At 35.5% G+C, this 16763-nt stretch overlaps 1 protein-coding gene across 1 annotated transcript; it reads left to right on the top strand.

Annotated features, from left to right (window-relative positions):
* Nucleotides 1–6736: 6736 nt before the first annotated feature.
* On the top strand, nucleotides 6737–7824 carry LOC101840952 (mitochondrial import inner membrane translocase subunit Tim23). Its single transcript, XM_005082054.4, has one exon. It carries the CDS (start codon nucleotides 6783–6785, stop codon nucleotides 7410–7412), a length of 630 nt encoding a protein of 209 aa, XP_005082111.3. The 5' UTR covers nucleotides 6737–6782; the 3' UTR covers nucleotides 7413–7824.
* Nucleotides 7825–16763: the final 8939 nt, after the last annotated feature.

Raw genomic sequence — 16763 nt, 5'->3', positions numbered from 1 at the left:
GAATTGAAATGTCACCTTGGTAGATTTTTCCTTTGAGGATTATGTAGTGTTCTTCCCTTTCTCTTTTGTTTAGATTTAGTTGAAGGCTATTTTTTACATACTAAAATGGCTACACCAACTTGTTTCTTAGGTTCATTTGTTTGTAATATTTTCCCAACCCTGAGGTAATGTCTTGTCTTGATGTTGAGTTTTTTTCTTGAATGCAGCAGAAGGACTGATCCAATTTTCACATCCATTATGTTTGACTGTGTCTTTTTTATTGGCGAATTATCATCATTGATAATGGGAGATACCAATGCCCAATGGTTGTCAACTCCTACTTTTTTGTGGTAATGGTGAGTAGTGTGTGTATGTGATTCTATGTGTTCCCTTTCTTTTGATTTTTACCTTGTGAGATTATTTCCTTAGTTTTTATGTGTGTAGTTAACTCCTTATGTTGGAGTTTTCCTTCTAAAAGTTTTTATAGGGTTGGATTTTTTACATAGATATTCTTTGCATTTTATTTTATTTTATTTTTTTCTACCCATGGTCAGTCAAAGTTTTGCTGCATATAGTAAATAATCTGGTCTGGAGTCTGTGGTGACGTAGAGTCTGGAGACCATCTTACCAGGGCCCTCTGCTTTTAGAGTCTCCATCAAGAACTCAAGTGTAATTCTAATAGTTTTGCCTTTGCATGTTACTTTGTCTTTCCCAGTTGCAGTTTTAGTATTCTTTGTTTTCTACATTTAATGTTTCATTATTGTGTGGCAAGGGGACTTTCTTTTCTGGTTCAACTTATTTGCTGTTCTGCATGCTTCTTGTGCCTTGATAGGCATCTCCTCCTTTCGATTAGAAAAAATTTCTTCTACGATTTTGTTAAAAATATTGTTTTGGACTTTGATCTGGGTTTTCTTCTTCCTCTATACCTACTGTTCTTAGGATCAGTCTTTACATACTGTCTCAGATTTCCTGGATGCTTTGTGAGTTTATTTTTTAATTTAATTTTTACCTATGTTTCCATTTCTGCCTTCATATCTTCAAACTTGACATTCTCTTTTCCATTTCTTATATTCTCCTGGTAAAGCTTTCATCTGCAGTTCCAGTTTTATTTCCCAATTTTTCATTTCCAGATATCTCTCAGTTTTGATTTTCTTTTAATTTCAGATCTTTAACAGTTCTATTTATTTCCTGACACTGTTTGTTTATGTTATCCTGGATTTCTTTAAGAGATTCATTTGATTCCTCTTTAAGGAGTTCTATCATATTCTCAAAAGCTGCTTTAAGGCTTTTCTCTTGTATGTCAGTTATGTTGGAATATACAGGTCCTGCAGTGTTAGTATAGCTGGTCGTGGTTTGAATAGAAATTGTGTCAATGTATAGGTGGCCTTTTAGGTTTTATATGCTCAAGGCATGCCCAGTGTGACACAAAGCCTGTGGATCAATGTAGAAACCTGAGCTCCTTCTCTAGCATTATGTCTGCCTGCATGCAACTGTGCTTCTCACACGACGATAATGGACTGAATCTCTGAAACTCTAAGCCCCAAATATATGTTTTCCTTTACAAGAATTATCCTGGTCATGATGTCTCTTCACAGTGATAGAAACCCTAACTAAGTCACTGGTCTTGAGTTGAGACTTATTGCCCTGGCTGTTACTGATTTTGTTCTTACACTGTCATCTAATAACCTGTGTTTTGGATGATTCAATGTTTAGGTGCTGATTTCTGGGTAGTCATCATTGTTAGGTGTTTTGTTCCTTGTTTATTGATGTTGTTATTTTATTGTCTCTGGATTTTCAGAGAGTGTGATGGTTGTGTGTTTCCAGGCCTGTTCAGCTGGTATGTTCACAGGGAATACTTCCTGGTGGTGTATTCTGGGTAACCTTGATGAGTTGACATAAGCAAATTTGGAGAAAAAAGTCTTTGTGATCCCTTGGGGTTGGGTTCAGAGAGGAAATGGAGACCACAGCAGGTTTCATAATTACAGAACTGGTGACGAGATTGGGGGCAGAGATTGGATGTCAGCAGTAGAAGGAGATGTGTGGGTTTGTCTTCGCCCTACATGTTGCCTTGGATGAAGCAGGCCTTGTCTTAGCAGGGGGTGCTTACTAAAGTTGGAGTCTGGGGTAAATCCATAAATTGGGTAAGGGATTTTAAGAGGGATTGGTTTGTGGGATTCACAGGAGGTTTGGGTAGACATGAATGAAGAGAACATCTGGTGTTCTGTTGTAGGGGCAGGGAGGGAAGGAGAGGGAGCTGGGATTGACATGTGAAGCAAGTTTGCTCTAATCTAAATTTTAAAAATCTTTTAAAAAGCTGTGGATTTTGCAAAGACGGAAGTTTATAGTAATATGAGTGATGCAGATGCATGTATGTCTTCTAGATGCAGGAAAACATGGAGGCAAACTTATCTGACAGTTTAAGAAAATTAATGACAAAGACTGCTCTAACTTCTAATATGTTTCCAGGATAGATAGTGTCTGCCAATGATTCTAGTAGAAAAACAAATTGGATATAGTTTTGTCCATCTGACAAAAATCCTCTAGAAGCCAGTGCTTTCTGTAGTCTAGGGTGTTTTCTAGCTTAAGCTCAAAATGGAAATTGAAAGTTAGAAAAACAAAATTTATTTTCAATTACATGAAAAGAAGGACTATTAAAAAACTTTATATTCATGAAAATATATGTTTATCTTTTTAAGAATAAGATAGAAGAAACCTTTAAGAATGAATATTTAGAAGGTAATACCCATAAATCTCTCTCTCACACACATATATATATGTATGATTCATACACACACATATATATATCATACATATTTGTTTTCATTAAAAACAAAATATAAGTTTTGGCACTTTATTTTTCAACAACTTATGGCTAATGCAACAAGAACTCACATTTTTCAAGTTTTAGCAAAGCAAGCCAACAGTTTTCACAACATATCCTCTACTAATATCATAATTAGGAGAAACATTTCATGTAGTGCGATTGTCACCAGCTAGGTTTCAATGCAAACATGCTAATATTAGCAAGAACATGGCAGAGAAATATGCTCTATAAACTGGCAGCATAAGAGTAAGAGATTTAATATCTACCCTCAAACTAAAATATGACCAATCCCAGCATAGTGTTTGTATGATTACCTAGTTTTTGCAGCAAAAGTAAATTTCATATAGTATAGTATATTAGGTTTAAAATTAAAAGCCAGATCTATATAGAATCAACCAAACTTTGTGCAAGTGTGTAAAAAATCATATATCATATCTCCACCTCCTATATAAATGCATATCTAAAAGAAAAACAAGAACCAGGGGTAGTGGCCCATCTCTTTAATCCCAGCTCTCTGGAGGCAGATTTTTTTTAATTCAAAGCCAGCTTAGTCTACAGAGTGATTTGCAGCACAGCCAGGCATACACAGAAAGTCTTGTCTTCAAAAACCAAAAATAATAAATAAATAAATGAATAAATAAAAGAAAATAGATAAAATATAAAGAAAAGAAACACAAGGTTATTAAAACTATATGGTCAACAGTATAACAGTATATTTTATATAAACTAAAATACCTTTTGTATATGACAGGATATGCTCATATGTATGATTTTTATCATATCTTATCATATATTATATTTATCATATTATATGCTCATTTACATGAGGATACAGATTTACTGGTAAGTCTACAATACAAGCATTTATGTACTAGAAGAAAAATGCAGAGCCATAAGACATTTCTGAACATCTGAGAATGAAGTGATTGCCAAAATAGTGAAAATTGCCACCTTGTGAAATAAATAGAGCATCGTTTTATTCATTAGAATCCAAATTCTGAAGGGCCTCACATTAGGGTCATTGATAAATTTTCCATGAAAGATAAACCTGTGTTTACCTGAGGACAGAGGAGCTGACAGTAAATGATACATAAATTAACAAACAGTATATGTGACAGTTAAAATAATCACCAGTCAAGTACCTATGTATCTATGAAATTTTCTGTTCCCTTAATGGTCATAGTCTTCTCTCTTCTTCCATCACTTTTGGTTTCTCCATATTACGGACTTTATTTGTATTATCAGTGATTAGATAGAATATCCCAGGATATTTAATCAAATATATTTATTTGTAGTAGCTTCTCTTCATGATGTTTTTATTTTACAAGGCATGTTTACATTGACTTCTGTCTATTTATTTGCATGTGTCAAAGTTTTCCCTTCTCTTCCTTGATCTACCATGACATTTATTTGTTTGCTTATGCATATTTTGGCTTAAGCTAAGGTATGTTTCACTGTAAAGATATTATATTATGTATGAACAAATCCACTTCCTTATGAATATTTCTCTGTTTTTATAGGTTTAGTATTTTATGAATAACACGTCTATGACTATTATTTGTTATGTTCTTAAAGGGTATATGATGTATTGCAAATGCTGGATCCTGCGATAATGAGTTAGTCAATTAAAAGTTTAAGTTTATCAACTTGATATTGTCTTTCTACTTTCTCACATGTTTTTTGTTACCATTTATTTCATTTTCATCTTATATTAGTGGAATACTAATTATAATTTCACATATCATTGTGATTGATTACTTATAAAGATTTATTTTTCTTATTTGAATATATGAAAATTGGTTAACATATTTTTAACTTTCCAAAACTCCATAGACTACCCTAGTACTGCACATGTAAAAAATATGATAAATAAATTTTACTTGCATGTCCTTCCTTCTGGTACTTATGTTTTTGTTGTACATTAAGATATTCCATGACAAAACTAGATTCACATATAATTTACCTGTGTGTTATAAAATTTACAATCTATCATTTTTTCCTTAAACAATTATGTTTGTACTCAAAATTGTTTTGAAGAAACATAACTTAAATTCTACCTTCACCATTTCATACTGTCAAGTTTTTCATACTGTTCTGAGTTCAGTATCATATCTCTTACGTTTTTTAACTTTGTAAAACAGAAATTCTGTCCTTTTTAAATGCAGTTCCTCAATTCTCTTTCACTCAACATTTTATATAATTGTTTTTTACTCAGTTCCCATATAAATGGAAATGTCAGTGGATAACTTCTGGTTAAGAGACACATTAGTTTCAATTAAGACGCTAGGGTTAAAATTATTTTATAAAACTATGGTAGGAGTAATTATATTCTGGGGTGAACATCTAGAAAAGGTACTTATTCAGAAAAACTAAAAGAAATTCAAAGCTGATTAGATATTCAGGGTAATCTATGGCTACATAATATGTTCAAGGCCCTGTCACCAACTATCAAACAAACAAATGAAAAATGCTATTCTTTGAAAATATGATGACAGTGTCTGTTAGTATTCAGGTATCCATACAGGCTTGTCCTTGGAGTTCTGACAGGTTAGGCCCTCAGCTGAAGCCACTAAGAGCCCCACCTGTGCCTATTCACTGTGTTCTCTTTCGAAAGGGCCGTGCCGACCTCCCAACCTTCTCTCTTTCTTTCTCTCCCTTTGTCTGTTCCCTCTATCTCCCCCATCCCCTTTTTCCTCTCTTTCCCCCCTCTTTCCTTTCTCCTGTATCCTGCTGCTCCTGTACCTGGAAGCTGGTCTACTCCCTTCTCTTTTCCTTTTTATGATCCCTTCCCCTAATAAAAAAAAAAAACAACAACAACTCCCTCTGCTTGAACCCTATTGTATGGCATCTTTATCTTGTTCACTGCTTTTCTTAAATTACAACAGTGGCATTTACTTGTACTTTAAGAGATAACAGTAAATGTCATCTAGTTACACTTCCCAGGGTAATCCATGGGAGGCAATGGGGAATGAAAACATGAGAGAATGAGATTGTTGAGTTGAGTGACAGATTGAATGTGAGAGCAAAGAAAGAGATATTTTGACAGAGAGCGATTATGCGGTTAGGGAGAAACTTGGTGCTTGAGAAATTTCCAGGACTCCATAAAGATGACCCCCGCTAAGACTCCTAGCAATCATGGAGAGAGTGCCATAGCTGACTTTCCCTTGCAATCAGATTGGTGAATATCCCAACTGTCATCATAGAGCCTTCATCCAGTAACTGATGGAACCAAGTCAAGCTGCAGGAATCCCGTGGACGAGAGGAAGGAGGCAGTATATGAGCAAGGGAGGTCAAGATCATGAAGAGGAAATCAATAGAGACTGCTGAACCAAGCTCATGCAAACTCATGAACTCTGGACCAACAGCTATGGAACCTTCATGGGACTGAACCAGGCCCTCTGTGTATGGGAGACCGTTGTAAAGCTTAGTCTATGTAAGGAGCCCCTGACAATAGGACCAGCATCTATCAGTGGTGAATGAACAAGCGTGTTGGAGCCCATTTGCTATAGTGCCATGCCTTGCTCAGCCTTAATGCAGTGGGGAGAGGCTTGGTTCTTTCTCAGCTTAATGGGCCAGGCTTTGCTGACTCCCTAAGGGAGTCCTTACAGTTTAAGAGGAGTGCATACGGGTGGGTTGTGGGGAAGGTAGGGAGGTGGGAAGATATTTGGGAGGGAGAGCTCTGATTGGAATGTAAAATGAAAATAATATAAATTAAAATAAGAAAAAAGATATAATAGTAAAATCAAACATAGATGAAAAGAAAAGAAAAAGTAGCAAATTAGAATTAGACAAAACAAACAGAAGCAAAACAGCTCAAGAGAAGGCAAACAATCATAAACCCTCTCACTGAAATGTTCAGGTAACCCTTAAGACCACTAAATTGGCTTCCCGCCGTTGCTGTGGGGACCACGGCCGCGCAAACCGACCCCGGCCCGAGGTGGTGGTGGTGGGGCGCCCACACGCGCTTGGCTGCGACGCCATGGAGGGTGGCGGCGGAAGTGGCAACAAAACCCCCGGCGGGTTAGCGGGCTTCTTCGGAGCGGGAGGAGCCGGGTACTCGCACACCGACTTGGCCGGCGTTCCGCTAACTGGTATGAACCCCCTGTCACCATATTTAAATGTGGATCCACGCTATCTTGTTCAGGATACTGATGGGTTCATTTTGCCAACTGGAGCTAACAAAACCCGAGGCCGATTTGAGCTAGCCTTCTTCACCATTGGAGGATGCTGCATGACAGGGGCTGCATTTGGGGCAATGAACGGTCTTCGGCTAGGATTGAAGGAAACCCAGAGCATTGCCTGGTCCAAACCAAGAAATGTGCAGATTTTGAATATGGTGACTAGGCAAGGGGCACTTTGGGCTAATACTCTAGGTTCCCTGGCTTTGCTCTATAGTGCATTTGGTGTCATCATTGAGAAAACACGGGGTGCAGAAGATGATCTCAACACAATAGCAGCTGGAACCATGACAGGAATGTTATATAAATGTACAGGTGGCCTTCGAGGAGTGGCACGAGGTGGCCTGGCAGGGCTGACACTCACCAGTCTCTATGCACTGTATAACAACTGGGAGCACGTGAAAGGCTCCTTGCTCCCACAGTCACTCTGAAGGAGGACTTTACCACCTCAGGAATGGGGGACATTTCACAGTCAGCCAGACTGATTAATAAGTCAGTCTGGAGTTGCTTTCTCTCTTGTACCTACAATTACTTTGAACAATTGGAGACTCTGATTTGCTGTTTTGAAGATCATGGATGGTTAGCCTGGACTGCACTGCTTGCCCTTAATGAGCGGAAGCCAAACCTTTGGTGACTCACTGAGTATATGTTCTCTTCTCCTTTGGAGATGGTCTTGCACCTGTTTTTTCTCCTTCCCCCAAAAGTTTTTTTCTCCTTCCCCCAAACTGGAAAACCACTTACTCTCCAAATTCAGGCCATACTTATTTTCAACACTTTTATCACCATGTTTATCAAAACTAATATTGCCCGGTATTCCAAATAAAGGGTGAAAATAGAACCAAAGTCATAATTCCAGCATAAAAAAAGACCACTAAATTGGAAGCCATAATATGCACCAGAGGACCTGTTGCAAATTGGAGGAAGCCTTTTGCATGCTACCTAAGTTTCTGTGCGTTCACATGAGTTTGGATCATGCTTATTTAGAGTGAATTGATTTTGGTGTCCTTCATCCTCTGTGGCTCTTAAACTCTTTCTGCCTCATCTTTTCCAGGATTCCCTGAGCCCTGAGAGGAAGAATTTGAAGGAGATATCCCATTTAGGGCCCACCTCTCCAGGGTCCCTCCTCCCCCCAGAAAAACATTGCACAACTAAATTTGTGCTGGTGAAATTATCCATGCTTTAAAGAATTTGCCTCTCAGCCTGATAGCCTGAGTTTTATCCTCAGAATATTCATGATGGAAAAAGAAAGCCAACTCTTACAAGCTCTCCTATGTGTTTGACAGTAATGTACATATACACTCATACATGCACATGTGCACATAAACACAACCACAGGTACACACATGAAAAATTTTAAATTCCCAATAATTTAATAGTTGAGGAATATTCAGTAGCTGGAACAACATTGTCTAAACAACTACCTTGTTCACAGTTTTGGTGTAATACATATTTTTGCATCTCAGAATACTATGACAATATATTATAGATGACCAAAATAATTTTAGCTTTTAAATGAAAGTTCTCATTGTTAATGTTCACATTCATTGTAGGTTTATCGAATTAATTTTAATGCCACTTTTCAGTAACTTCTGTAATCTTCAGTCTCCTGTAACTGTCTTGAATCTGTATTATCATTGTATCATGTTCTAGGAAAAGTGCCACAAGGAAATGAGGGTGTGCCCCTTCTTAAATTTCCCCCTCATTAAATGACTATTTTGTTTGAACTTGAATGAATTTTCTGAACAAGACAATGCCTTGGAGTTGAAACACAGAGGTATTCCAGAGTCAGCAGATAGGCACCCATGAAATACATTTATTCTGCATCTTTTTCGAACTGGACATCATAAAATCTCACTGGTAATTAAAATTATTTTCAACATCATTATTTATGTGTTGTATATGTTTGAAAAATATATTATATTCCCTGACCTTTATATCTTTTAATATGTTTCTTAAAGAAACTACCAATAGCTGCAACCTTATCTTCAATTAAATATTCCTATATACATTTCTTAGACACTCACCTTCTTCTAAATTATTAATGACATAATTCTTTGAAATATTTTAACAATGACATTTTTAGCTGGTAATGAAGTTTTAATTTAAAATCTGCTGAATTTAGAAGCCAATGACACATGATTTATTTTTAAAGCAGAACTGAACTTTGATGTTTTGAACAGAGTTCTTCATATTGACTTCTCTCATGTGAGTAATTTCTGGGAAATTCAATTGTCAATGGAGTTTTACCAATGAGACATGGACAATTATGCTTTATTTACTATTAGTTTCTATTCTAAAATTCAAAATGTGACTTGATATAATGCCGTATTTAGCAAAAAAGACATTCTACAATTTCTTGAAAAGAAGAGAATCAAAACCCCGAGAATAACAGTAATCATTACCATGGTAACTATTTAAAGGACATATAATAGAAGAGCATGTATATGAGCCAGAAAGAATGAAGTGATTAAAGGAAGAAAGATGTGACAGTTATTGAAGAAACCATTCATTAGCTTCTAGTGCATTGATACAGTTGCACGCAGGGTGCAAGACTGGGTACAAAAACAGCCAGTGTTTGGATGCCTGCCATGATGAGAGCATGAATGGCCACTTAGTCTTAGCAAGAGCTGCAGGGATAAAGAAGCAAGAACTACAGTATCTTAGGTGAGTAACTACATGCCCTTTTGTATTTAAGCAAAGGAAATGAATCTAGAATAATGGGAAGAGTAAAGATTATGACTTCATTCCTACTCTCGGGATAAACATCTTGCTAACTGTAATAAAGAAATAGGTGACTTCTAAAGTACTGTAAGTGTTGCTAAGCATGTGCATGCATGTGCATGTAACTGAGAAAATTCCAAGTGGAAGAATCTGCATAAAATATGAAATTTAAAGGGGAATTAAAATATAATTGAAGGAAGTATTTATTTACAAATAAAATGAATGCTATGGATTCTAATAACTTTTTTTTTATAGCTGTGATCTGGAAAGTCATTGCAAAATTCAAAAGGCTACATTGACTAATGCTCCCAAGAGGAATATGAAATTAGGGTACTAAGAATTTTCAGTCATGACTTAAAAAAACAAGTCAATATACATTTTGTTTGATGTAAGTTTGATTTTAAAAGTAATGGCCAGTAGCATTCTAGGTCATGGCTAAATTCAGCTCACCTAACTCATGAATTTTTGGCTCTAAGAACAAAAACTAACCTTTGAACATCAGACACTACTTCAAAATTATTCTTGGAGGTCATTCTTAATGGCAATGCAAACACAAAATGTGCAACTACTTTTAAAAATATTGCACAAAGTTTGTTATAAGTATATTTGTTTACCATGTGTTATTTAAGGAGTTAGACACAGTATCTGGCTGTTTATTTTTTTCATCTTTTAACAGCGAGACATTCTACATCTTACTCCTCTTTGAATATCTAAAATTGATCAAAAATTAAAGTTTTATAATTTATCATTTGGAGACTACACATGAATTGGAGAATGTATAAAGATCCGTAGTGATCTTAAGAAGCTTATGAATTGTATATATCAATCAATAAAATACTTGAATGTGCCTTCTAGAATCATGATCTGCTGAAGATGCTATGAAGATGAAATTTATAGCTTAGAGAGTAATACTGGAGACTTAGGAGGCTAGTTTAAAGAGGTTTTAATTGAAGGCTTGCCATTTCTTAGCTGTGAGAATGAGGATGATATTTTATAAATGAGTTTGAAATAGGAGTTTCATAGTCATATATAAAACCTCATATATAGAGTGAGAGACCAATGTAAGGAAAACAAATATGTAGAAACACAGTTTAGTAGTTTGGGGGGTTTGAAAGCACTCTGAGATACTGGAAATGGCCAGATATAGATAAAATGCATTTAAAAATATATATCTAGTATCAAGTGATAGATCATTAAGTCCCCTAAGTAGATACCCAACAGTTGTTCACTTAGTAAGAATGCTTTCTGCAAAGCATGCCACTGGGTTTGATTCCAGAACTCATGTACAAAGCCTGGAATGGACCCATGATCACCTATAAGCCCAGTGCTATACAGTAGTAGACACAGTAGGCTCAAGATGACCAGTGGAAGACTGTCTCATAAGAACATGCAGTGAGGGACAGAGACAGACACCATATACCATCCTGTGATCTTTACCTACATGCATAGTCAAGTACACCTGTACTGGTACATGTATATATACCAAAATCATCACCTCTGCCACATCATTAAGGCAATAACGGATTTTTGTTCAGTAAGAATATATATGTGTTTAGTATATATATATATATATATATTCATTCTTTATAAAGTTAGCTCATTGAGCAGATGATACGAAGAAGGCTGATTTGTTTCTGGTTATTATAATTTGGAGGTGAGAAATGTGATCCTTAAGTCAAAACTTTTAGAAGTTTGTATAAACATCAAAATACAGAAATACTGGGGGAAAATAGTACACAGAATGTCTCCATTGTTTGCATGTAAATTTTTTGTTTGGAATTTGAATAAAAATTTTAATTCTGAAAAATAATAATTGTGGAAATAATAAAACAATATGAAACGATATAAGAGCCAACAAAAGATACCTTTATATAAGTCTTTCAACTATTTCAAAACTCTTCTTGAAGCCTGGAGCATGAGTCTCGATACTGCTATATAGAAGGAAGCAATGCAGAAGGTTCCAGAGCTTTTCAAGGACAATGATGGTTTTCCTAGGTTGGAAGATAAGCATGAGGTATATTTGGGAAGACTGTGTGGCACACTAATGATTGAAAGAAATTATAGAGAAAAATGATAAAGGATCCCAAAGTAGGAAGACGTCTTTTCCAAATAAGATTTAGTTAACATGATTATTTTCTGATAATTTTTAAAATATGCTGACGAATAGAAATTATATCAATTGGCCACAAATGTATAACTTTAGTAGAACATTTTATTTCTAATAATATGTTTGCGCGCGCGCGCGCGTGTGTGTGTGTGTGTGTGTGTGTGTGTGTGTGTGTGAGAGAGTGTGAGGGTCTGTGAATGCGAGCACAGATACCCAGAGAAAACAGAAGATTTCAGATATTTTGGACCCAGCATTGTAAGAAGTTGTGAAGTGCACAATGTAGGCAGCAGAACTAGTAGGACAACCTTAGGACCTCTGGTTAAGTGGTAAGTTATTTTCCTTAATCACTGAACCATCTCCCCAACCCAGGAAATTTATATGGTTTATTTTACCTCACTGGTAGAATGCTCCTTAGAGCCAAAGAAAATTATTCATCTACTAATTTTATCCTGCTGATTTATTTTAGTAGAAGATTATTAAAGAATAAAAGAAAACAACATCAAACAGTAAAGAAATTAATAAGCTATATTTATTTGATAGTAAGTTTTGAGAGTTCTAAAATCTTTTGAGATTTTTTAAAAAACTAACTCCACTAAGAGCATTCTGTAGTCATGTGTAGTAGGGGCAGGCATTATAATCACTGCATTGCAGCTGGAAATCTTGAGGTACAAAGCCATTTAAGTGATATGTCCAAGGTCACTGAGCAAGTCGTTGGTGAGTTCAAAAATAGAATCTCAATTCTTCAGCTAGTCCGTTGTTCAAGTGACCATATTGGTCCTTTCATTACTCTGAGGTAAAATTTTAGCTTTATATCTATAATTTTACCCCTTTTCCTTGTATTCAACCTAAAAATCAGCATTTTCGAAGACCAATGAATTATATTAAATCACATCATATTTTATACTTGATATTTTCATGGTTTCTCTTAGGAAGGCGTTTTCTTATTGTTTAAGAGGAAAAGATCCATAGGTGGTATTGCATGGTTTTCATCTCCAGTCATATGACTTTCCTCCCTCTCCTAAATATTTAATGGCTCTATTTAACAATGAGTATGTTCTGCTTTCTGCACAAGGAAATTCATGCTGTAGTAATTGGCTTTTCCTTCAGACAGCTTACTCAGCAAGAAATCAGGCAGGCTATAGAAATCTTTCTATTTGCTATCAGTTTTTCAGAGTTTCAAGCTGTTGGAATACATTGAGAAAAAGAAGGAGCCAACTAAACCATGCAAATTAACCTTACATCTACTTTATATGATTCGCGGACGTCCAGATTTGTCATCCCTTATCTGCGGCTGCTCAAACAATTTTCTGGTTCATAATGCTGTCAGTGCAATGGTAGGAAAAAAGTGGATTAGAGTTTCCAGTACATGTTTGTGTAAAAGCACTGCATTTTTCCAGGCATGAAAGAATCCTATTCTCCTCTTGAGGGAATACTTAGCAAACTAGAAATTTCACTCTTACAGCATCTCATCTACACATTTGAATTTTATGGGTTATAATTTATAAGGCTCAGACTTATTAAATATGTTTAAAGAAATCTATGTTAACATGCAGTGAACTGGACTATAAATGTGTTTATAGTTCTTGATAAACATATGCATAAATACAGATAGAGACAAGCATATATATTTATATAATCCATATATAACATATTGTTTACATTTAATTTTACTATAATAATAAATAATATTCATTAAATAATTATCTGTGTTATTTCTATGAAGATTTTGTATGTAATCTTTTATTTATCCTCTTCACGACAATGTGAAATAACTAATATGTCTCTGAATATTATAGGTGGAAATCATGATTTAAAAAACACAAATTATTTGATCAATCTTATTTAACGTCTAGAAGTAAAGTAGGAATATAGGAATATATGGTCTGCACTGTGTAAAAGAGGTGAGTATAATTATATTGTATAATATAATATTGAATATTATATTTTAATATGCCTTCTATTAAAGTATTGATATAATTATTGTTCTTATATTACTATAACAGTAAGACAAACTATTAGAATAGTGAAACATAAGGAACCAACTATAAAATTAAGATATGAGATGGTGAAAAAAGATGCTTTTCCAACTTCAGTCCCAGCCAGTTCTAAGACCAGCAATCTTTGTGATAGTGATTCTCCACAGATTTCTTGAAATGAACAGAGCATGTCAAATGTCAGACTACGTCACAACTGTCTACTGTAGTGATTATGTAATAGATATGTAATTTTTCTTATTAAACATTCTACTTTTGTCTTAATTTTCATCTGAGATCATTTAAAGGTTTAGGTAAATAAGTCTTCTTTCATGCGGTTGATTTTCATTTGATGTTTGTCTTAAATATTGTCATGCTTCCTACACCATGCTTAGCACTAAACATTCATCCACATTCATTATTCAAGGGATTTTTTTCTAAATGTCTAATGTTAATCAAATGCCATATCTTAAGACAATTAGATCTGAAAATGTTAAATTTAATGGGAAGCCTTAGTGTTTTCTCTAAGGAACTCTTTGCTGGATCTGACATTGCACCACTCTATCCATTTTGAAATTCCTTTGGGTTTAACACCATCTTATTTTCATTCCATTTGCAACTTTTAAGTTGTGCTTCTGCTTGTTATCCTGGGAAGAATTTTTAACAAATATTTGTATTTCTCAGGGTTTAATATGCAGAATACTATTTTTCTTACTATATTTATAAGGAACCTTGCATTAAACAGCTAGCATCTCCAAAATTGAGCATGCTTGGAAAACTTCACTATTCAGAACAGAGTGGCACATACCTATTTTAGTAGTGCCATGTTTGGGCTCCATTTCTCAAAGTGAATCTTAAAGCCACTAAAAAAAGCGCTATCGATTGGTCCTATAATATTTGTGCCTCTATTTGACCTGTATGTCTTGCAGGCAGGTTGCTTTGTTTATTTTTAGGTTTAAATTTAAATTAGAAACAAGGTTGCTTCATATGTCAATCCCAGGTACCTCTCCCTTTCCTGCCCTTCCTCCCACACCCTCCCACCTGCCCTCCAGTACCCTCTTATTTCCCAGGGAGGGTGAGGCCCTCCATGGGGTGTCCATAGTCTATCATTTCATCCAGGGCAAGGCCTAGACCCTCCCCCTAGAGTCCAGGGTGAGAGTGCATCTCTCATTGTGGGATGGGCACCCAAAGTCCATTTGTATGCAAGGGATAAATACTGACCAAGTTTCCAAGGCCCACTAGAAGAAACCATACTGAGTGAGGTAACCCAGTCACAAAATGACAAACATGATATATACTCATTCATTTATGGATTTTAGACATGGATCAGGGGAGTGCCAGTCTACAGTCCTACTGCTAGAGAGTCTGGGAAACAAAACCTTCATTCAATGGCTTAAGGCAGGTTGCTTTTGAGGGTTGTAAGATTTGTAGCTGAGTGATACTGATGATTAATTTTCTGCTCTAGATGCATGAGATGCATCTTCTAGTATTATAAAGGCTAGTCAGAAGTGGTCAAGTTTCTACATGGATGCTTACTCAGCATTTATTTGTTTGATAACATAGGAAAGTGGTGTTGTCAGCAATAGGACTACCTTAGCAATTGTTGGGTGGAGGTCTATTAGATCAGTTTTGTCAATAGCTCACTGTGATATAAACCATTCTTGGTATTGGGTGGCACAAGATGTCTGTTCAGGGTATGTTCACCCTTATTTTATAACTTTGTAAAATACACACACACACATATTTTTTAGTAAGGTTCTAAAGTAGTAGGTTTGTATATGGCCTTTCTAAAGGGATTTAATGTTAGCTGTCCCTTCCACATTTACTCCTTTATGAAGTTAAATCCCTCACTCCATTTAATTCTCCTCTTTATTTTCCCCTTTACATCTCTATAACTCTTTGTGATATGTCTCCTTTTGAAGATCATCTCTGACTTCACTTGATCCTTACTAAGTATGTGACCTCTGGGATTATTATAATTGAAAAAGGTACATAAAGATGTTAAAAAACAACATCTCAAATGGGAAGAAACTCAAACTGCATTTGTCTTTTTGGGTCTGTGCTTATTCCGTGTGACTGCTTATAGCTCCAGCCATTTACTTGCAAATATTATAATTTCACATTTCTTAAGAGCTGAATAACATTCCATTGTAAAGAATATTCCATATATCTTTTATCCATTTATCTAGCTGAAGGACATGCAGGCTTTTCCCAGTTACTGACTATTATGCCTAGATTAGTAAAGATTAGCAAGTATCTCTACAGTAAGAAGCTAGCTCTCTTAGTTTCTATTGTTGTGAAGAAACACCATAACTAAGGCATCTCTTATAAAGGAAAACATTTATTTGGGGTGTCTTGCAGTTCAGAAGTTAAATCCATTATTATCATAGTGAGAAACATGGCAATATGCAGGCATACATAGACATAGTGCTGGAGAAGGAGCTGAGAGTTCTATATCTTGATCTGCAGGCATCAAGAAGCAAACTGACACACTGAGCATGTCTTGAGGATAGGCAATCTCATGCCCACCCCTAGAGTGAAATATTTTCTTCAACAAGGTCATACCTACTAAATCAAGGCCACACCTCCAGTAGGGCCACACCTTTTGGGGCCGTTTTCTTTCAAACAGCAGTAGTGTCTTTCAGATATGTAATGAAGAGTAATATAGCTAGATCTTGTGATATATCTATATTTTCTTTCTTGAGAAACCTCCACACTGATTTCCACAGGGAATGCTAAAGTTTATCCCACCAGCAACAAATAAATGTTCTTTCTCAGCATCCTTGCCAGATTATTTTGTCATTTGTTTTATTTATCTTGCATATTACAACTGGGATAATATCAAATACCAAAATAGTTTTAATTAATATTTTCTGATGGCAAAGTTGTTAAACATTTTAGAAATGTTTCTTAGTAATTTGTATTTTATATTTTGGTAACTCTATTTTTTGCTGTATACCCTGTTATTAGTTGGATTTTAA

The sequence above is a fragment of the Mesocricetus auratus genome, unplaced genomic scaffold, assembly GCF_017639785.1.
Source record: "Mesocricetus auratus isolate SY011 unplaced genomic scaffold, BCM_Maur_2.0 Super-Scaffold_100008, whole genome shotgun sequence".
NCBI classification, from domain to species: Eukaryota; Metazoa; Chordata; class Mammalia; order Rodentia; family Cricetidae; genus Mesocricetus; species Mesocricetus auratus.
This window is presented reverse-complemented; position numbering and strand designations above follow the sequence as displayed.